Genomic DNA, 23,998 nt, shown 5'->3' with positions numbered 1-23,998 from the left:
TAATGCCACATGGATTATGTCAAAATTCACAAAATGCCACACAGATTGAGCCAAAATGTACATAATAACACACGGATTGAGCCAAAATTCACATCATGCCAAATGGATTGAGCCAAAGTTCACATAATGCCACATGGATTGTGTCAAAATTCACATAATGCCACATGAATTGAGCCAAATTCATAAAATGCCATACGGATTGAGCCAAAATTCACATAATGCCACATGGATTGTGTCAAAATTCACACGCCACATGGATTGAGCCAAATTCATAAAATGCCATACGAATTGAGCCAAAATTCACATAATGCCACATGGATTGAGAAAAATTCACATAATGCCAAACGGATTGAGCCAGAATTCACATAATGCCACACAGATTAAGCAAAAATTCAAAATACGATTCATAAACAGGGACATTGTCCACCAAAGGCGAGCATTAAACATTTACACCATAATGCCCATTACACGTTGTTACACGCCATTATGTCCATTATGTATTATGTCAAACACCATAATGCCTATTAAAAATTATGCTACATAAGTGCTGCTTATTTACATGCTCATTGCCAAGGGTTCCATGCTCATTGCCAGAGTGGCAGAGCCTGGCTGTATTCAGAGCACTGTAGGTCCCGGCTATTTGAAATAATACCCCTTTCACACCAGAAAATGCATTCCCAGGTTGGCCCCTTTTACACCAGCCTAGTCCCTGCATTTTCTGTTGTGAGGGGGAGAGAAAACCACCCCTACCCCCCTTTAACCAGTTATCTCATTTAACCAGCTATATCTTCGGAACCAAGTGACCCATTTACATGAGACAAGTATCATTTTGAAGAACTTTCGAGTGAGCTTTGAATTATTTTGGTCCGGTGAAATTGGAACGTTTGGTTCAAAAATAAAAAATTTGGTTTACACGCAATATCATATTGAAGTCCCAGCGATTTGGAAATGAATGAGATCAACCACAAGCTTCTGTGATGCCGGGGGGGGGGGGGGGGGAACTGGCAGGCGTCGGAACCAGGTGGGGGTCAGAATTGAAGGGTCCCATATTTTCCAATGGGGAAAAAACGTTACAGTTTTGCCATTCGATAGCTCTGGTTCCCGGGGGACTAGAGACACGGGGCTGGGCTCATTGGAAAGCCCTGGTCCTCAGCTACAAGAGAAATGACAGGGGGCATGTGCCCAGGTGCCCTTCCCTGAATCCGCCACTGCGTAAGGGCCCTGTAAGCAAAACTCTGTTTAGGAAGCATTGGCAGAGATCACAATATAATTTAAAAAAGTTTGGAGCACTGATCTGGAAGTGAGTCTAGCCTTCAGGTGAGAAATAGCAGTAGTATGACAGTCTAAACAACACCATTCAACATGATTGTGCAAAAGCTGTCAGAATGTGCCTGTGACCTCACTGTTGAGTGGCAGCCATTTTTAAGGGAGCTGTTCATGCCTAAAAAATGCTGCAGACTGAACTTATCTGTGGGGGTAGGCAGTTGTTGGATAGCCTGTGTCTTTGCAGGATCCAGCTTAATACCATCTGAAGGTATGAGCTGTCCAACATAGAAACATCATTTTGATTGCAGATAAGAACCACTTGGCTCATCTAGTCTGCCCGGGCAAATCTAGGAGTGGTTTGCCATGGCTGGCCACTATATGAAACTGTAACGGATACATTTGTGGATTGCAGCATGGCCATGCCCTTGATCACATGGCCACTGCCAGCAATTTGGTTTACATTGTGAGGGCTATCAGTAGGTGTTTATGTAATGGAGGAGTTTAGATGATATGATGTTACATTTGGCACCAGTGTAATTGTTCTCTCTTGGAGCAGTATTCAATGAGGATAATTCGCCCTGTTTCATGGTGAATTTGTGCTATTTTCACGTTGGAAGGTGATTTTTTGGGTCAGAAAGCGAATCACCCTATTCAACCCTATTCAACGTGCACTTCTCGGCCCATACACACTAGACGATTTTCAGCTGAAAATCGTTCATTTTGGCCGTTTTGAGCGATTTTCAGCTGAAAATCGCCCAGTGTGTATGGGCCACCGATGACAGACTCGCGATGATGCGCGCTCCCGCATCATCGGTGTCAAAGTCTCCCATCTGCTGGTTTTACCAGCATGCCAAAGATGATGGCTGGTTTATTCAGCCATCATCTCTGTGTGTGTACGGGCCGCCAGGCTGAAAGATTAGCCACTTTCAGCCCGGTAGACCAGCCCACTGCCTTCCCCTGGAGTGTTGCTACCTCCCCCTGTTCAGTATAGCGCCGCACGGAGCAGGGAGGAAAAGCAGCCACCATCCACCCGCCCCCCCATCCGCCGCACCTCCTACTCACCTTCACCTGAACGGAGCACCTGAACGGAGCAGGGAGGAAAAGACGCCGCCGCCGTCCACCCGCCCCCTGTCTGCCGCACCTCCTGCTCACCCCCTGCTCCATAGCATAGAGCAGAAGCCGCCTGCCGTCCACGTCCACCGATCACAGCCGCTCCAGGGTCGGGGTTTGCACGGCAGCCCCCGCTCCCCTTCTCCCTCCCCCTGCTTTATATAATAAAGGTTCAGTTAAAGACATCCACTGCCCGCCCGCAGCAGCTCCAGCTCCCCCGCAGCAAACACAAACTGGCCACCAATGTCTATTCACATTAATATTAGCCAGTAATATATACATTGCTAGCACAAGCCAGCAATGTATATATTACTGGTCCCCCTGCCCACCAATGTATGTAGATTAGCCATTAATATATACATCGCTGGCAGATGCCAGCGATGTATATATTACTGGTACCCCTGCCCACCAATGTACGTAGATTAGCCATTAATATATACATCGCTGGCAGATGCCAGCGATGTATATATTACTGGTCCCCCTGCCCACCAATGTACGTAGATTAGCCATTAATATATACATCGCTGGCAGATGCCAGCAATGTATATATTACTGGTACCCCTGCCCACCAATGTATATTTATTAGCTGGTAATATATACATTGCTGGCACATGCCAGCAATGTATATATTACTGGTCCCCCCTGCCCACCAATGTTTATTGATTAGCCGGTAATATATACATTGCTAGCACACGCTAGCAATGTATATTGCTAGCGTGTATATGAGGCGGTAACGTATGGCTAGCACTGTATACGTTACCACCGCCACTGCCTGACAATTTAAATTATGTTATGGGTGTGACGTATACATTGCTGGTCTGCGCCAGCAATATATGCGTTACCGCCGCCACTGCCGAACGCCTGCAATCGCTGGCTATTTGCTGTCTAATCGACAGCAGGTGGATGTTTTGGGGAGTGCCACTCCCATTTTCTGGGAGGTCACCACAAAATGAAGGCATTTCCCAGCCAATTCAGAATTGATTGCTTGGCTGTGTGGTTTCTTTTGAATCCCAAGGGTGGGAGCAGCGGCCATTTTATTCAGTGCATGTCTGCCCTTGGGGCCTGATTCAGAATTGATCGCTACTACTACTACTACTACTACCCCCCCCCCCCCCCCCCAGGCCTTTGCTGTGCTGAGTAGTCCTGGCGGAGTTTACCTGATTGCTTGGCTCTGAATATATGCAGCCAAGCGATCAATTCTGAATCAGGCCTCAAGGGCAGACATGCACTGAATAAAATGGCCGCTGCTCCCACCCTTGGGATTCAAACCCCGCCCATTATGTAAATAGCCTTGTATATGAAAGATTTTCAGCAAAGTCTTTCGCCTCCTGAAAATCTCTTGCTCTTTGGGGAAAATAGCTCAGTGTGTACACACTACTTTGGTGACAGATATATCTTTCAAAGATTTTGGCAAAGTCTTTTGAAATGAAAATCTCTAAGTGTGTATGGGCCTTAAGTGTGTGTCACCATGTAGCAAATCACCATCTTTTCATGGTGAAGTGGAAAGTAAACTTTTAAAATAAAGTTGTTGTTGTTTTACATTTGGTGTGAAAAAATCAGGAATTTTATTCTGTGAAGTGGCATGCTATTTTTATTCATGTGCTTATTCAGGGAGCCGGGAGCAGAGAGCCGCTCATTAGATATTCATATATTCACTGCACAGTGGCGTAGCTACGTTTTGGGCGCCCCCCCGCCGTTAGGTGGGGGGGGTGCCCCCCCCCTCGCCGCCCCGCCGAGCACCCCTACCCCGCCGAGCACCCTTACCCCGCCGCCCATGCATTGCAAACCCCCCCTCAATCCCCCGCAGCGCAGACTTACCTATCGCGCTGGTCCCGGCGGCTCCGTTCTTCTGCTGAGGACCACCAGAAAATGGCCGCCCCCATACAGCAGACAGTTTCAGATAACTGTGTGCTGTATGGGGGCGGCCATTTTCTGGTGGTCCTCAGCAGAAGAACGGAGCCGCCGGGACCAGCGCGATAGGTAAGTCTGTGCTGCGGGGGATTGAGGGGGGGTTTAACTATAGCACCGCAGCCCCCGGCGCCCCCACATGCACAGCGCCCCCCCCCCCCGCGGTGGCGGGGGCTGCGGTGCTATAGTTACGCCCCTGTCACTGCACCCGATCATTACATATGATTATTACATATGCACGATCGGGTGCAGTGAGTACCCGGTCCCCTGCTGTCTTTCCCGGGGGGCAGTCTGTGCTGCCTGGCTCCCGGGGAACCCACCTCCCCCCCACATAGGTTCTGGGGCATTCAGGGAGGGAGACTTCCATCTCCCTGCCTGCCACCGTCCTCAGGCTCCCTGCAGCATCCCTGCGATGTTGAATAGGGGGATAGCAGGGGGACAGCGAGGCTCCAGAACACGGCGACTGTGCAGTGAATCCTAAACCGGATTCGCTGCACGCCGTGAATGTGCTAATTGAATACTGCCCTTTATCTAATATGGTGGTCAATATTGAGTCATGCATCGCTGATTTATGTATCGGAGACACTGTGCCATCACTTCTGACACCATTGTAAAGCGGTATGTGTGCAAATGACTCTGGAGAGCTGCAGAAGTTTGTTTTACTCACTGCAGTTATTCTGAATAAGGGCTTCAGAGATACTTCCCATATAACAAACAATGTATAGCATGTGGATGGCAATGATGCAGCTTTCACTATTCACATTTAACGTACATCTATAATACCAATGATGGGAAGTAGAGCATTATGGCTGTAGCCTTATGGCCACAGCCAGAGCTGATGTCGGAGATGTCTGTAGCTATGAGAGTCAGAAAAGGTTGTCAGGGATAGCCGAGGTCCTGCTCAAAAACTAGTATACTGTGAAATGCTAAGCAGTAGAATAATTAATTAGTATGTGCATTTAATTACAAGTTTCCTATACCTCCAGTACGCAGTTTGGTGACAGGGAGGAAGTAGATGGTGGACTCTACTGCGTAAACTCCAAGAAATTAATAAAGGCAGAGGTTCTCTGTAATAGGAGCAGGGATAACGTACTGCCATTGTTGCTTGCCAGACAGCATTCATGATACTAAGCACAAAAAACAAGAGTCTTCTAGGTCACTGGTTCCCAAAATCTGTTCTCAAGGAAACCTGGCAGTTCATGTTTTCCAGGTCTCCTCACAGAATCACCAGTTAATTAATTAGCTCCACCTGTGGCCCTTTTATAATGTCAGTAATGAGTACACCTTTGCTCTTGCTGGATAACCTGGAACACGTGAACTTGAGGAACGAGTTTGGGAACCACCGATCAAGGTGATATACACAGCTAAAAATGTAATTGCACCCCTTTCCACTTATGAGAAGGTACCAGCTGTTTATGTTTATATAAGTAACTAACATGGAAGGATAAGATCACACATAGGGCCTGATTCAGACCTGTTCACTAGGCTGCATTGGTTTGCAGCCTTGCGAACAGGTAGACACTGCCTGTCCGACCAAACGGCCACCCCAACTCGCAAATCCCAGCGTTTGCATACAAGGGGATATGAAAGCTTACACATCCCCTCGCATGTGTCCAAACTAAGGATCGCTGACCATCCAATGATTTCTGCAGCCTCTGCTCTAAAAAGTATGACAATACATACTTTTCAGATGACCACTGATCGCTGGCTCTGGAGGCTGGCCTGGCGCTAACATCATGTGACATCAGTCACCCGCCCCACGGAGGCATTGACACGGCATTGATGGGATATTCCCATGTGCAGTCCCCTGACATCAGAAATGGGTCCGAAGTCAACCAGACTCCATTCCATAGGGTGCAACTCAAGAGACTGATTTCCATGAAAATTCTTCTGGCTCATAACTCTTCTATTTCACAAAATATTGTTAATGGCGGAGCTGTGAATCTAGCATATTGCAAATTATTTCTTAAAATTATTTTTTTACCTTACCTTGAGGGGAGGTGAAGTTGTCAAAGGACCAATGCAATGGCTAGCAGGTTTCCACAGAGAGATATGAAACACTGGGGGAAATTTACTAAAGGAAATTTGTAAAAAAAATAGGTGTATTTGTATCCAGAAATACACTTATTTTTGACATTTACTATCCCGAAAATACGGCAAGTCGTATTGATAGCACATCAATACGAATACGAATTGCCGTATTTTCGGGATAGTAAATGTCAAAAATGAGTGTATTTCTGGATACAAATACACCTATTTTTTTTACAAATTTGCTTTAGTAAATTTCCCCCACTGTGGGCCTTATTCTAGATCACTCTTTCTGACAAAATCCTTCTTAGATGGACAAAACCATGTGCACTGCAGGTGGGGCAGATGTAACTTGTGCAGAGAGAATTAGATTTGGGTGGGGTTTTACTTCAAAGTGAGATCTATATTGCAGTGTAAAAATAAAGCAGTCAGTATTTACCCTGCACAGAAACAAAATAACTCACCCAAATCTAAGTCTCTATGCACATTTTACATCTGCCCCCCTGCAGTGCACATGGTTTTGTCCATCTAAGAAGGATTCTATCAGAAAGAGTGAATTAGAATAAGGCCCTGTGTCTCATAGACCCTCAAGAAGGCCAAACAAATGTATTGTCCATTGTATAAATAATGCACCTTTAGATTATTTACTAAATTTCTGAATAGCATTTATTCTATTTTTTGTAATCTTTATAGGTTTTTTGCCTCACCTTGTATTTTTCTTCCTTTTATACACTGCTTTCTATTAAATTTACAGTAGTTTAGCAAATATTTGCATGTTATTCCTGTTCATTACCACAGGAGGGGAACATTGGATTCTGAAAAGTTACATGTAACACGTTTGAAATACATTCACAATGATGAAGGTTCATTCCAGGGCAAACGGAAACCTAGAACCTCTAGGAAAATAAATGAATACGCGAGACAACAATCGCACAATAAAACCTAATTCATGGATTAACGTACAAATATAACCAGATGTCCACAGCAGGTGTATTCCTTTTTTTTTTTTTTACATTGGAGCAATGTATATCTACTGCACTCACCATTGGTGTCACTGTGTTTCTTTCTTATTAGCAGTGCCACATAAAAATGTTTGCTTGGCAATTTTCACACCAATTTTGGCAAATTCACTTGGAACTCAAAGGGTTAAATTATGAAGATTCCTAAATCCGGCGAATTCATCAGTTATCGGTAAATTAGGTATTCTGCTTTGGATTTAGAAGTGAGGGTGCCCCAAGGCACAACACTTGCCTAATCATCTCTCTATATATATATATATATATATATATATATATATATATATATATATATATATATATATATATATAGTCTATTGTCCTTTGTGTCTAGGAAACACTGCCATCTGTTGGCAGTGAGTGAAACTACATCTCTTTTTCTCACACATGCACAAACACAGAGGCAAGTATTTGTACAAGGTAGCAGACTAGCTTTTGAAGCATTAGCTTTGAGCGGGCTTACTAATTTTATTATGTTTATTGGTTATAAGCCTCATTTGATAGCCAAATTAAAAGAATACTAAAAGCCATTATGACTATTTTTCTAAATATGTGTAAATATTTACTAAGGAGCATCATTTACAGGGACAGTAGGCACATGTATTACAAGTTTACAGTCCATTCAAAATGGCAAAATGGTATAGTGCATTGGAACTGGTATATTTTGGGCTGACAGTACCAACACAAGCATCCAAGTGCCGCCTCTAGGCACATGCCTCACAAGGAATTCCCGCAGGATGCAATGACTTTCATTGGGTATAGACAGATATGCTGCCACAGTGGTTCTAATACAATAGCTTCCCTGTGCATAGCAGAAGTACAGGGACTGTACTACCAGCTGTACTCCTATGCTATCACTATCTTTAGATGGTATTTGCATATGTTATGGAAAAAAATTAAGTTTATTTTTTTAGTAAAGCACTTTTTTCTATGTAATTTATAAAAAAATTTTTTTTACAGATCTCTGCGCCTGTTAGCCTGCTCAGGCAGGGCTATTTTTCAGCAGGCTCCAGCAGGAACTGAGGCCCTTATTCTAGTTCACTCTTTCTGACAAAATATTTCTTAGATGGACAAAACCATGTGCACTGCAGGTGAGGCAGGTGTTACTTGTGCAGAGATAATTAGATTTGGGTGGGGTTTTACACCTGCCTCACCTGCAGTGCACATGGTTTTGTCCATCTAAGAAATATTTTGTCAGAAAGAGTGAACTAGAATAAGGGCCTTAGTTGCTGCTGGAGCTTGCTGAAAAATAGACCTGTACTCAGGCATGTCTCTAAGGGATCCTCCATTTTGTGTTGTTTGTTTATAAATACCATTAAATAGTTTACATTACCATTAACATTAGTTACAACATTTTTGAGTGCTAACACTTTTTTTTTCCACTGTAGCAAACAGGAAGCTGAATCCTTAGAAAAAGAGTTACTAGAAGACTATCGCTTTGGAAAACAACAGCTTATTGAGATTTTGGGACATAGCTGTGCGACGGCAATAACAAAGGTATGTATTATATTACAGATGGGAGTCTTTCGCCCATTGTTACCTAGATTATATCACTCAATGGCTCGCATATGTTATGTTCACGAATACAAGTAGACTCACTACAAATATTATAAGTGCTCTTGTTGCAGTTGATTTTGGTTAGCCTACCGGGGTTCGGAATGCCGGCAGTCCGTGTACAGACACCAGATTCCCAATACTGGTGAGAAGACCTGTGACAGAACTCTGACATCTCTCACAATGCTGGTGCCAGAATCCTGACAGTCAGCATCCCAAATGTATGTGTGACGGAGATGGGTAAAGTTAGATTGGGCAGTATAAGGAAGGTTAGGGTTAGGTTAGGGTGCCGGAGGAGGGTTAGGGTACAGGGCACTAATGGAGAGGTTTAGGCTTAGGCTACAGATAGGGAGAAGGCTAGGGTTGGGTTGCAACGGGAAAGATTTAGGGTTAGGGTAAGGGGGAGGTGAAGAATACTTAGCACACAGGCCTTTACATTTGCTGATAATGCTGACTCATATACTGTGGATGATAGTCAAACAAACAGATCTGTAACTTATGTAGAAACGAATCAGGTATTCAATTGTGGAATGTTTGGTGGGTCAACCTACACAGACATTAACACTGAGATCTATTAATGCAATATTTGCAAACACATACTTGTGAAAGAGAGGGGACAATCTGAATGTACTCCTTAATGGGACACACCTCCAACATAGAAAGTGAAATGCAAATTTAATTGGGTTTCAGTACGGGTGACATTGATGTCAGTCAGAATCATGACACAGACAGCCACTAAACTAACCCTCCCTCCCTTCTTGCAGCCTAACCCTAACTCTTGCTCCTGCAATCTAACCCCTCCCTCTGCAGCCTAACCTTATCCCATCACCTAAACCTCACCCTCCCCAGCATACTTACCTTTGGGATTCTGGCATCGGCATTATGAGAGGTGTTGGAATTTCGGTGTCCGTGTTCTGAGCACTGGCATCTCGCCCATCAGGATGAGAACTACATGAACTATAGCTAGCATATCATATAATGTTTGGCTAATGAGCTAAAATACTAATACAAAAAAAGAGAAAACAAATGAAAAAAGAAAAGAAAAAAGTAAAGGAAATTGTAGATAGTGGTGAACTTTTATGTGTTACAGGTATGTTAAAATAGAACTAGCATTATCCTAAACTCGCGTTAATGAGTACTTTAGCCATCCTCTTCTTCCTTTGAGTATTTGTCATTTACTTTCTGGAGTACCTTTACAGTGACCGAAATTATGAGGATTCAGAATTATGAATAGTAAATAAATTGTGTTCTATTGTATAATGGACCCCACTACACCCTTCAGTGGCGTAACTATAATTTGGACGCCACCCGCAACTAAAATATGTGTGCCCTCCCCCTCCTCTCCCTCTCACCTCTGCCTGCCGGTTCATTGCTGCCCGTTGGGACCAGCAGATCCTCCTGTCTCTGCCTGTCAATGTCACTACGTTAAAGCAGACCGTTATTTGGGATGCAAGAGATGGTCGCTGCCTCCTTTGGCATCCTTAATAACTGTTTTCTGTGAGGGGGCGGCCATTTTGCAAGTGACAGTCTAACAGGAGGAGTGCCGGGACTGCAGACAGGAGGATCTACTGGTCCTAGCGGGCAGCAGTGGACTGGTTGACAGCGGTGAGGAGGGAAACAGATTTGGTGGTGGATGCAGATCTATACCCCTATCTATCCAAAGCCGGCCGGCAGGTAGGAGTCTGACTTGAACCTGGACTAATATCTTTCTAAAAACAAGGTACTCTGGCATTAATCGGCTCATTACAGCCAACACTTCAGCACTATCCTCTGAATTGGATACATTGTTTTAACATGTTGTAAGTGACTGAATGCAGTGGACAATACGTTGACTTTTATACCAGAGGCAAGGAAACCCCGCTGATTCCTGATTTTTCAGCCTGCTTTTTCAAGTTTATTTTAAATTTTTTTTTTTTTTTTTATAATATTGTTCTTCTATCGGCCGGTACATTTAAATTATATTTATATCTGTTGTTCCTTATATGTATGTCCTATTAATGAATTAATATAAATGTTTTATTAACCATATTTCATTTGACTGGCTCTTATTTTTTTATATATATTTTATTTATTTATATATAATTTTTTCTGAATATTACACAAACCGGTTCCCAGCGCTACTTCTACTGTATCTTTCTTGTCTAATATATGAATGGCAGTAGGATTTTACAGTGAACTCAAGGATTGGTGAGGCCACCGGTTTGCCCTTGGTTTCACGGCTCCAAATCGACTACCAAGGTTCTGTACAGGGACAAAAAAGTGTTATCACCAAGCTCAGTCTATAGGCATATAGGCATAATATTTAACACATTATATATTGGTTCGCTAGATGTTCAACTAACGTTAAACATCTCCACGCTTCCTCTGAATTCAGTGGTGTCATCGGGTAGTGAGAGGCATGCTACTGAATGATTTATGTGATTTTGAGCCAATAATACACAACCCAACAGCAACACAGAGATCAATCCACTTCTTAATAGTAATCAGTACAACACTTTACATCACACAATATGAGCACTGCATACTGTGAATGTCACATGCAATAGATAACTTAAAATAACATAACCTGTAACTACTCAAACACAGTTATTGTCCCACTTTAAACAGGTTCTATAACCTGACCTATTGCACAGGGTTTAAAAATTGGCTTAGATAGTGTACTGTCACCTGGGCCCTCTTGCCTTTAGTAGAGGAAGACAAATGTCCAATTGGTGAGGCCTTAATGAATAGGCAGAAGGGAGTTGATGTATTTTAAACATTTCCCCACAAGCTGTAGCTGTTACTTAATGCTAGTAGCCTGAAGCTGCTTGATGTTGTCTGAATCTCTTGACCGTGACCCAGTGGGGTATTCGGTATCCCTCTTAGTGTTCTTCCATGGGAGGGTATTGGGGTAATTCAATAGATGGTTCCCAGCGATATAGTGAGGTCCCTGAATAGGTCCCTCTGAAAGTGAGGGTCAAGGAGTCCCGCTGTGGCTGTTCCACAAGGCTAATGTTCCCCTGTCCACCACTATTGCCCTCTGAAATTGGATTGGGATAAAGAAAACCCATGTCGCCCTTGGGTGCTATTGTCTGTATAGACAGGGAGGTTGGATGGGTGTACGGAGTACCTTCCATCCCATTGCCGGCTCCAGCAGGGTGTTACCGCTCGTTGGCAATCACGGTTAGCCTGCTTGCCATGGTGTTCCTTCTTCAGTTCGCACTAGTGTGGGCTCTTTCGTGTTGCCACACTCAGTCCAACCCTGTCTCTACACAGCACCCACCATCCAAGGTGCCTCTGGCCCGCCTGACTCTCACAGGGTCTCCGGCCTCTGCAGCTACCAGTACACCATCACCGTGCCGTATATGGAGTAAGCACCCGCTGCTTCGACTGTAGCTGCTTCACGGTGTGCCGTCATAAACCTCCAGCTCCTGTTACACACTTCACTTTTCTTGCACTTCTCTACTTTTCAAGCCTCTCCGTCTCTTCCTCCTTCCTCACACCACTGCTGCAACCAGCCAAGTCTCTCCTTCTTCCTGGCTATCCATCATCGCGGCGGTCGGGTTCCTCTCGGGTCCCACTCCTCTGCAGGCTCTTTAAAGGGTACAGGGTCTGTAAATAACCCAGTGGTGTCTGTTTCCTCCCAACATGACCCTCTCCAGAAGTGGCACAATGCTCTGCTCCTGGACTTCTCTCTTAATGTATGATTGCCATCACCTGAGTTGAAACACCTTTCTTATTATTTAATCTGTTCAACTCAGGTGATGGCTATCATACATAAGAGGGAAGTCCAGGAGCAGAGCATTGCGTCCCTCCTGTAGAGGGTCATGTTGGGAGGTATGTGACTAGGATGTCCCCAGGTCACTTTGTGGGGTATTATATGTGCATTTTACAACTTGGCACAAGGCACATGGCTGCTATGTAGGAGATAACCTATTATATTTACCACAGGGTCATATTTTCACTAAAGTCTGGGCTCTCTGCAGCATGCAGACTGTCCTCCCCATTTACTCATGTGCATTAATCACCTGTGAGGACAGGCCGTGGGCAGGGTACGTGGTGTCCCCCCATCTTGCGCTGCTTTCACTAATACTGTTAATCTCCTTACAGACTAGTTTGATAATTTGCAGTGTTGTTCATTGTTCTTTAACCCCTTCCTGACAGAGCCAGTTTTTGCGTTCCTGACAGAGCCCTTTTTTTCAAATCTGACATGTCTCACTTAAGTGGGGATAACTTTTTTTTGCTTTTACTTATCCCAGTGATTTTGAGATTGTTTTTTCGTGACACATTGTACTTCAAATTAGTGGTAAATTTGGGTCGATACAGTCTGTGTTTTTTTGTGAAAAAGACCAAAATATCGTCAAAAAAATGGAAAATTTAGCGATTTGCAAAATGTTAAATTTTCTGCTTGTGAGACAAATAATCTTACCACTCAAAATAGTGAATAACTAACATAGACCATATGTCTACTTTATGTTGACATCATTATTTCAACTTCCTTTTAATTTTTTGGGACACTAGGAGGCTTACAATATGAATAGCAAATTCTCAAATTTTCAAGAAAATTTCAAACACTGATTTTTTTAGGGACCAGTTCAGTTCTGATGTGACTTTGAGGGACTTGTATGTGAGACACCCCCATAAATGATGCCATTTCAAAAACTGCACCCCTCACAGTATTCAAAACAGCATTTTGGAAGTTTGTTAACCCTTTAGGTGTTTCACAGGAATTAAAACAAAGTGTAGGTGAAATTTCAAAATTTCTTTTTTTTTGCAGATTTGCAATTTTAATACATTTTTCTAAGGAACACAGTACATTTTACTAGAGAAATGTGACTGAAAATTGATTCCCCCAATTCTTTTGTTTTCATAAATATCCTATATGTGGCCCTAGTGTGCACGGTGACCAAACCACAGGCTTCATAATAGAAGGAGCACCTACTTGATTTTGGAGCCTCCTTTTTATGAGATTATTTTTTAGGCACCATGTAGGTTTCTAGGCACCATAAGATGCTAAAAGTTAGGAACCCCCCCACAAGTGACCCCATTTTGCAAACTACACCCCTCAGGGAATTCATCTAGGGGTATAGTGTACATTTCAAACCCCCAGGGGTTTCACCAATTGTGGTACAACTGGGCAGTGAAAATGAAAAATTATTTTTTTTACACAAAAATACAGTTCTGGCTCCAAATTTGTCATTTTCAGAAGGTATGAAGGAGACAAAGCACCCCAAAATCTGTGCCCCAATTTCTCCCGAGTACGGCAATGCCTCACATGTGACCAAAAAATACCAGTTGGGTGCATGGCAGGACTCAGAAGGGAAGGAGTGATTTTTGGATTTTGCAGCTCAGATTCTGGTGGAATTTTGGTGGGTGCTATGTCGCATTAGCAAGACCCCCAAAGCACCAATACAGTGGAACCCCCCCACAAGTGACCCCATTTTGCAAAGTACACCCCTCAGGGAATTCATCTAGGGGTATAGTGTACATTTCAAACCCCCAGGGGTTTCACCAATTTTGATACAAGTGGGCAGTGAAAATGAAAAATTACATTTTTTTACACAAAAATGCAGTTCTGGCTCAAAATTTTTCATTTTCAGAAGGTATGAAGGAGAAAAAGCACCCCAAAATCTGTGCCCCAATTTCTCCCGAGTACGGCAATGCCTCACATGTGACCAAAAAATACCAGTTGGGTGCATGGCAGGACTCAGAAGGGAAGGAGTGATTTTTGGATTTTGCAGCACAGATTCTGGTGGAATGAATGGTGGGTGCTATGTTGCACCAATACAGTGGAACCCCCCCACAAGTCACCCCATTTTGCAAAGTACACCCCTCAGGGAATTCATCTAGGGGTATAGTGTACATTTCAAACCCCCAGGGGTTTCACCAATTTTGATACAAGTGGGCAGTGAAAATGAAAAATTACATTTTTTTACACAAAAATGCAGTTCTGGCTCCAAATTTTTCATTTTCAGAAGGTATGAAGGAGAAAAAGCACCCCAAAATATGTGCCCCAATTTCTCCCGAGTACGGAAATGCCTCACATGTGACCAAAAAATACCAGTTGGGTGCATGGCAGGACTCAGAACGGAAGGAGTGATTTTTGGATTTTGCGGCTCAGATTCTGGTGGAATTTTGGTGGGTGCTATGTCGCATTAGCAAGACCCCCCAAGCACCAATACAGTGGAACCCCCCCACAAGTCACCCCATTTTGAAAACTACACCCCTCAGGGAATTCATCTAGGGGTATAGTGTACATTTCAAACCCCCAGGGGTTTCACCAATTTTGATACAAGTGGGCAGTGAAAATGAAAAATTACATTTTTTACACAAAAATGCAGTTCTGGCTCGAAATTTTTCATTTTCAGAAGGTATGAAGGAGAAAAAGCACCCCAAAATCTGTGCCCCAATTTCTCCCCCGAGTACGGCAATGCCTCACATGTGACCAAAAAATACCAGTTGGGTGCATGGCAGGACTCAGAACGGAAGGAGTGATTTTTGGATTTTGCAGCTCAGATTCTGGTGGAATTTTGGTGGGTGCTATGTCGCATTAGCAAGACCCCCCAAGCACCAATACAGTGGAACCCCCCCACAAGTCACCCCATTTTGAAAACTACACCCCTCAGGGAATTCATCTAGGGGTATAGTGTACATTTCAAACCCCCAGGGGTTTCACCAATTTTGATACAAGTGGGCAGTGAAAATGAAAAATTACATTTTTTTACACAAAAATGCAGTTCTGGCTCAAAATTTTTCATTTTCAGAAGGTATGAAGGAGAAAAAGCACCCCAAAATCTGTGCCCCAATTTCTCCCGAGTACGGAAATGCCTCACATGTGACCAAAAAATACCAGTTGGGTGCATGGCAGGACTCAGAAGGGAAGGAGTGATTATTGGATTTTGCAGCACAGATTCTGGTGGAATGAATGGTGGGTGCTATGTTGCACCAATACAGTGGAACCCCCCCACAAGTCACCCCATTTTGCAAACTACACCCCTCAGGGAATTCATCTAGGGGTATAGTGTACATTTCAAACCCCCAGGGGTTTCACCAATTTTGATACAAGTGGGCAGTGAAAATGAAAAATTACATTTTTTTACACAAAAATGCAGTTCTGGCTCAAAATTTTTCATTTTCAGAAGGAATGAAGGAGACAAAGCACCCCAAAATCTGTGCCCCAATTTCTCCCGAGTACGGCAATGCCTCATGTGTGACCAAAAAGTGGCAGGACTCAGAAGGGAAGGAGTGATATTTGGATTTTGCAGCACAAATTCTGGTGGAATGATGGTGGGTGCTATGTCGCATTAGCAAGACCCCCAAAGCACCAATACAGTGGAACCCCCCCACAAGTGACCCCATTTTGCAAACTACACCCCTCAGGGAATTCATCTAGGGGTATAGTGTACATTTCAAACCCCCAGGGGTTTCACCAATTTTGATAAAACTGGGCAGTGAACATGAAAAATTACATTTTTTTACACAAAAATGCAGTTCTGGCTCAAAATTTTTCATTTTCACAAGGAATGAAGGAGACAAAGCACCCCAAAATCTGTGCCCCAATTTCTCCCGAGTACGGCAATGCCTCACATGTGACCAAAAAATACCAGTTGGGTGCATGGCAGGACTCAGAAGGGAAGGAGTGATTTTTGGATTTTGCGGCTCAGATTCTGGTGGAATGAATGGTGGGTGCTATGTGGCATTAGCAAGACCCCCGAAGCACGGTGAAATTATGAACCTAATATTCCATAGATGTGTGGTATATTTTAAAACACTCCTTTATACATAGGCCGGGTTTGTCGGGGCAAGTGTCACACTGGAAAATAGTTTGCTTTCTTATTCCCTTTTTATAGCAAACTTTGCACCTTTTTTGTGTCCTGCCCTTTTTTCCAGTGGAGGGGATTTCATCAGAAAAAAGCGGCCCTGGTACAATACGGGGGCCAGTACTAGAAGTACTGGGGCCCTCTGCCTGCTGGTTCCCAAATATTAGGCCCTTTATGACTTCCTCTTGAAAGTGCATAAATGTCCCCCTCTGGCCGGTAGAACGGAATAGCACGTAAGCGTTATACAGTGCCATCTGGATGATATACACGGCCACCTTCTTGTACCAGATTTTTGTTTTCCGCAGGGCACTGTACGGCTTCAGTACCTGATCTGAAAGATCCACTCCGCCCATGTACCTATTGTAATCCAGGATACAATTAGGTTTTGAGGTGTGGGTACTGGTACCTCGTACAGGGACGGAGGTGGTACTGTCTCCGTGAATTGTTGTCAGTATAAGGACATCCCTCTTGTCCTTATATTTGACCAACAACATATTTTCGTTGCATATTCCCCTGCTTTCACCCCTTCTCATTACTTGGGCAATGTGCGTTTTTGGGAGGCCTCTTTGGTTCTTGCGCACAGTACCGCAAGCTGCTGTACCTCTTGAACCAAGGGCCTTAAACAGGGGGATGCTAGTGTAAAAGTTATCCACATAGAGGTGATAACCTTTATCCAGGAAGGGGTGCACTAAATCCCAGACAATTTTCCCACTAACACCTACGAGGGAGGGGGGGCATTCTGGCGGTTGAATTCTTGAATCCTTCCCTTCATAAACCCTAAACCTGTGGGTGTACCCTGAGGTGCTTTCACACAGTTTATACATTTTTATGCCATACCTTGCCCTCTTACTGGGAAGGTACTGGCGGAATTTAACCCTTCCTTTAAAATGTATAAGGGACTCGTCGATACAAATAAATTTTTCAGGGATGTACACCTCTTCAAATTTGGCACTGAAATGATCAATGACCGGCCTGACTTTGAATAGCCGGTCAAAGGTGGGATCATCTCTGGGTGGGCACTGTGCATTATCGGTGTAATGTATAAATTTAAGAATTGTCTCAAATCGAGTCCGGGGCATGGCCATACGGTAAAATGGAGTACTGTACAGAACATCTGTACTCCAATATTGCCTAATTTCTGGCTTTTTTACTATGCCCATATGAAACACCAGACCCCAAAACGTCATCATCTCTACTGCATCTACAGGGGTCCACCTAGCAAATGATGACGTGGGGTTTTGAGCAATAAACTGCTGGGCATATAAATTAGTTTGGTCCACCATTAAATTTATAAAATCATCAGAGAAAAATAATTTAAAAAAGTCAATTTCTCTGAGACCTGTGGAATCAAATTGGATTCCTGGCATGGCCAAAAACTCAGGAACCTGGGGCTCAAAATTGTCTGGTGGTGGGGTCCATACTAGATCAATTATTGGGGGGGGAATCTCAGCTGATCTACGGGGGCGTCTTTGAGGGGGTCCCTCATCACCAGAGGAGGAAGAGGAGCTTAAGACGAATCCTTCAAATTCCCCGCTTGCATCACTGCCTGTGTCAGAGTCAGAGGCAAGCATGGCATATGCCTCCTCCACTGAATACATTCTCCTGGATGACTGGGAGGACATTTGGGAGGACATTTGGGAGGACATTTGGGATGCCATTTTTATTTTTGTGTTACTGGTAGTGAAATGTTTCAACACGTGTATAGTGTAGGGGGGGGTACAAACTTTATTTCAATCCGGGGGGTATGTAGTGTGTAGTGTGTATGTGGTGCAGAAAAAAAAAAATACTTTATACCAATAAAAAAAAAAAAAATGAAGGGGTTAAAAATAAAAAATTGAAGGGGTTAAAAAAAAAAAGGTCCTGCGCCAAAAATTGAGCACAGATGTTGGTCAGTAACGTCTGTCACTGAACAGCGCTCAAAGGCAACAGGAATCTGATCAAAAAAAAAAAAAAAATTGATCAACCCTGTGCCGAAAAAGCTGATCAGTGATGTACGTCACTGATCGGCGCACAGTGGCCACAGGACACCCACAAAATCAGTGTGTGTAAAAAAAAAATTAAAAAAAGACCCCACAGCACTCACAAAAAAAAAAAAAGGTGATCAGTGATGCGACACTGATTACCAGTGAGGGACAGCAGGTGCACAACCTTTGGTGCAACTGACAGTGCAACTGGCAGCAACTGACAGGTATATATATAAAAAAAAAACCTCTGCGCCCCCAAAAAGTTGCTGATCAGCACAGATATACTGATCAGCACAAAAGGGGGGGTAGCAGACACAAAATATACACTCTCTATCACTCTCTGTCACTATCTCTCTCTATCTCTCTATCTCTCACTATCTCTCACTATCTATCACTCTAGGACACTGCAGCAGCAGCACTGACAGTTATATGTATAAAAAAAAACTGCACCCCCAAAAAGGGGGGGTAGCAGACACAAAATATACACTCTCTATCACTCTCTGTCACTATCTCTCTCTATCTCTCTATCTCTCACTATCTATCACTATCTATCACTCTATGACACTGCAGCAGCAGCACTGACAGTTATATATATAAAATAAAACCCCTGCACCCCCAAAAAGGGGGGGTAGCAGACACAAATCTCTCTATCTCTCTACCTCTCACTATCTATCACTATCTATCACTATCTATCACTGTATGACACTGCAGCAGCAGCACTGACAGTTATTTATATATAGAAAACCCCTGCACCCCCAAAAAGGGGGGGTAGCAGACACAAAATATAGCTCTCTCTGTCACTATCTCTCTATCTCTCTCTCTATCTCTCTCTATCTCTCTCTCTATCTCTCTATCTCTCTATCACACTGCAGCAGCAGCAGGAAGTCTCAGGAAGTCAGATCCAGGAAGCGTCCAGCACGCTACAAGCAGTGATAAGGTGATCAGGTAAGGTATTTGCAAGGATCAGGTAAGTATTAGCAAGGATCAGGTCGGTATTCACGGCAGGCAGGCACGGTGACCGTTCTGCACGCTATTCCAGACCGGAATGGCGTCTGCAGCGCAGTCACCGTCAGTTTAAATGTCGCGCCTTGGCTGTGATTGGTCCGTGGGTCCCACGGACCAATCACAGCCTTGGGGGCAGGTGGGGTGAGGGTGGGGTGAGGTGTCATCGTCACCGATGACCCCCTCATGCCCCCTGACGCCCGGCGGTGATTGACACCTGTGTTACCGAGCGTCTGATTCGCTGGTAACACAGGAAAACGCTGTGAATGGCTGTTCACACTGAACAGCCAATCACAGCGATCGCCGACGGGGGGGCGGCATCGCAGCCCCCCCTGGGCATGCAGGGACATGTCTGCTGTCAGGGACAGCAGACATCGTCCCTCTGTCACTGCGTCTCGAGACGCAGTGACAGTTTAAACTCATGACGTACATTTATGCCATGTGTCGGGAAGTACCTCCCGGCCATGACGTAAATGTACGTCAAATGTCGGGAAGGGGTTAAAACAGAAGGAAAGCAGCTCAATTAAATTAGTAATGCCCCTCAGGTGCCGAAAGGGTGGGGGTTTTAAACTAGAAAGACACACAAAACATATTTTTCCCCAGCACACCAAAGGGTATTGGTAATAACATTTGAAAAGCCACATGTAGTAGGTAATTCATAAATCTTAAGGGACCTCCGGTGAGAACACTGGCTCTGCCCAGGGCATCGCTATTGCTATGGCCCCTATACACGGAACAATGTAGGGTAATTTTCTAAGCAATTTAGTTAGATCACTTAAGGTCCATACACACTGGGCGGCTATGCCCAGAGTGTATGGACAGCGATTATAGCGCTCATCGCATTCACACTGAGCGGCTTTCCCCCTGCCTGGCACCGACGGAGGGGGGAGGATGGCGTTGCATAGCGCAGTGCTATGTAAAGCCGTCCTGAAAGCCACTCATCTGCTGGTATAACCAGCAGATGAGCAGCTTTCCCGGCGATGATGTGGGTCCACGCAGCAGCGCTCACCGCTCATCGCTGGGGCATACACACTGGGCGGCTTTAAAATGAAAGCCACTCAAACAGGCTGTTTTGAGCGGCTTTCAACTCAAAGTCGCCCAGTGTGTATGGGCCTTTAGAAAATGCCCTCTAATTGCCCCATGTGTAGGCCCCATTAGTTACATATATTTGCAAATATATGGTAAGCCCTCAGGCTCTGGAGGTCCCTATACTGCAGGATAACATTTTGGGCTACATAATTGTTTAACTGAAAAAAAGGGGGGGTTGTCACAAGGGTGGCTGCAAGGGTACATACATAAGGTTTTTTGGGGCACACTTTAACACAATTAGTTGAGATAATATGGTTTAATGATATTAGGTTAAAATTTAGATTTTTATTAGATATGCGCTAAAAAGAGAAAAAAGGTGAACTGATCACTTGTTTTGATTGACAAATGAGTGGATTGGTCACCTGACGGTGAGAGTCCTGAACAATATTACTAAAGCCGGCGTAATGAGAGGATAAGTATACGTGCCACCTGTCGGCCAAAGTCACAAATGACGATAAAGAATATAATTTAAATGTATATAAGGTTCGACAGAGTGGTCTATTGTGGACGCTTGACACAAAGGTACAATTAATGTATATATACAAATATAGAAATGTGCAGCCTCCGTCTAAAAGATAGGTAGAAGGTACAGTGAGATAAATGTAAAGAAAAAGGGGAAAGTATAGATTTAGTATAAATTTATAAGCTTGGGTCAGACACTGGGTGCTTCTGCTATTCCGTAGTATTACTACACCGGATATTCCCAGTGGGTCCCCCCCCACAAGTACTAAGCCGGCCAATCACTGCTTAGCTGCTGAAATCGGTACGGGATCAGGCGATCCAGTGATGTATGGTAGTAAATTTACCAAGTGAGAGGGCACCTATGTTGATACCCAAGGAGATGTAGAATGCTTCTGCTTTCAGAGGTGTCACCAGTATGTCACCCTGTTACCTGCCTGTATTGCAGGGGGATTTATGGTATGACACAGCTGATGAGAGAGCATAGAACTAGATAGATCAATAGGAAATGGGTAGGTGTCTCCGGCGTGTCTCACCTTCTGCTGTCCACCATCTACTGATAGTATCCAATGGTGGATGAGAGAGGCGGGTAACGTCCACCCCTTCCCTGAGGAATAGATATTTAGACGTGAGTGAATGGATAGGAGACAGAGGGAAATAAAGGGAGGGGGGGGGGGAGGGGGGAAGGACAGAGTGGTGGAAAAATGAGAAATAGAAAATTAGAATTAGTAATTTAAATACCGGTTGGTATAGATACAAGGATTTGACCATTTCTAAGACAAAAATAATGGATGTGTCCTCTTTGCTGATGCAAATGGTTTGTCACCAGTATCAGTATAATTTTACTGGGACCACTGTGATAACCTGAGGAGTTTAATCCTAAATTGCCTGGTCTGTATGGCTTCAAGAGGGTATTGTGGGTAAATTTGACATCTGTCATTCCCCTGACCCGGACAAAATAGTCAAATGAAAAGGTACTGCCCTATAGCCTTAAGGGCTAATACAGCTAAGTACCCTTTCATTCCCTCACAGCGCCTGGAACCCAGCGTTGGGAGCCTGCACTGTTAAAAACGACTGCATGTTTAAATCTCTTCAGCTCAGCACAACTGATCTTTAGTGCTTAGCATACGGGCCACACCATTTGTGAAATTGCAGTATACCTTGTCTGATACCTTGTGGAAAACTTATCTTTATTGTGAGCAATGCAAAGCAAAAGCTAATTTATTACATAATTGCCATATTCGTTTACAGGAGATATATATACATATATTTTTTCTACAATCAGATACCATGTGGAAATATTTGTCCGTTCTGTGAACAGTATAAGGCAAAAGCCAATTTAATATACATTTGCCACATCTGCCTGTAATATATATTTTTCTGCAAAATATCTCTCTGCAATATATATATTTGTTTCTACAACTGAGCTTTATTACTGTACAAAAGTACCTTTTCATTTGACTATTTTGTCCGGGTCAGGGGAATGACAGATGTCAATTTACCCACAATACCCTCTTGAAGCCATACAGACCAGGCAATTTAGGATTAAACTCCTCAGGTTATCACAGTGGTCCCAGTAAAATTATACTGATACTGGTGACAAACCATTTGCATCAGCAAAGAGGACACATCCATTATTTTTGTCTTAGAAACGGTCAAATCCTTGTATCTATACCAACCGGTATTTAAATTACTAATTCTAATTTTCTATTTCTCATTTTTCCACCACTCTGTCCTCCCCCCCCCTCCCTTTATTTCCCTCTGTCTCCTATCCATTCACTCACGTCTAAATATCTATTCCTCAGGGAAGGGGTGGACGTTACCCGCCTCTCTCATCCACCATTGGATACTATCAGTAGATGGTGGACAGCAGAAGGTGAGACACGCCGGAGACACCTACCCATTTCCTATTGATCTATCTAGTTCTATGCTCTCTCATCAGCTGTGTCATACCATAAATCCCCCTGCAATACAGGCAGGTAACAGGGTGACATACTGGTGACACCTCTGAAAGCAGAAGCATTCTACATCTCCTTGGGTATCAACACAGGTGCCCTCTCACTTGGTAAATTTACTACCATACATCACTGGATCGCCTGATCCCGTACCGATTTCAGCAGCTAAGCAGTGATTGGCCGGCTTAGTACTTGTGGGGGGGGACCCACTGGGAATATCCGGTGTAGTAATACTACGGAATAGCAGAAGCACCCAGTGTCTGACCCAAGCTTATAAATTTATACTAAATCTATACTTTTCCCTTTTTCTTTACATTTATCTCACTGTACCTTCTACCTATCTTTTAGACGGAGGCTGCACATTTCTATATTTGTATATATACATTAATTGTACCTTTGTGTCAAGCGTCCACAATAGACCACTCTGTCGAACCTTATATACATTTAAATTGTATTCTTTATCGTCATTTGTGACTTTGGCCGACTGGTGGCACGTATACTTATCCTCTCATTACGCCGGCTTTAGTAATATTGTTCAGGACTCTCACCGTCAGGTGACCAATCCACTCATTTGTCAATCAAAACAAGTGATCAGTTCACCTTTTTTCTCTTTTTAGCGCATATCTAATAAAAATCTAAATTTTAACCTAATATCATTAAACCATATTATCTCAACTAATTTTGTTAAAGTGTGCCCCAAAAAACCTTATGTATGTTCCCTTGCAGTCACCCTTGTGACAACCCCCCCTTTTTTTCAGTGTTATTACTGAACATCTTTTGGGAGCACCACCAACCAGACACTGCAAATCATTTAGTTGCCGCAGTAAAAATGTTGGTCACTCATATGT

The 23,998-nt window shown here is 43.7% G+C and overlaps 1 protein-coding gene across 2 annotated transcripts in view; it reads left to right on the top strand.

Moving 5' to 3' along the window:
- YJEFN3 (YjeF N-terminal domain containing 3) overlaps positions 1-23,998 on the top strand; it is a 166,226-nt gene that overhangs the window by 110,359 nt on the left and 31,869 nt on the right. For both annotated transcript variants that reach the window (XM_083180208.1, XM_083180211.1), the window contains exon 2: positions 8,717-8,825. In XM_083180208.1, the coding sequence (XP_083036334.1) occupies positions 8,717-8,825 (109 nt within the window). The remainder of the gene's footprint in view (positions 1-8,716; positions 8,826-23,998) is intronic.

The sequence above is a fragment of the Crinia signifera genome, chromosome 1, assembly GCF_055691185.1.
Source record: "Crinia signifera chromosome 1, ASM5569118v1, whole genome shotgun sequence".
Classification (NCBI taxonomy): Eukaryota; Metazoa; Chordata; class Amphibia; order Anura; family Myobatrachidae; genus Crinia; species Crinia signifera.
This window is presented reverse-complemented; position numbering and strand designations above follow the sequence as displayed.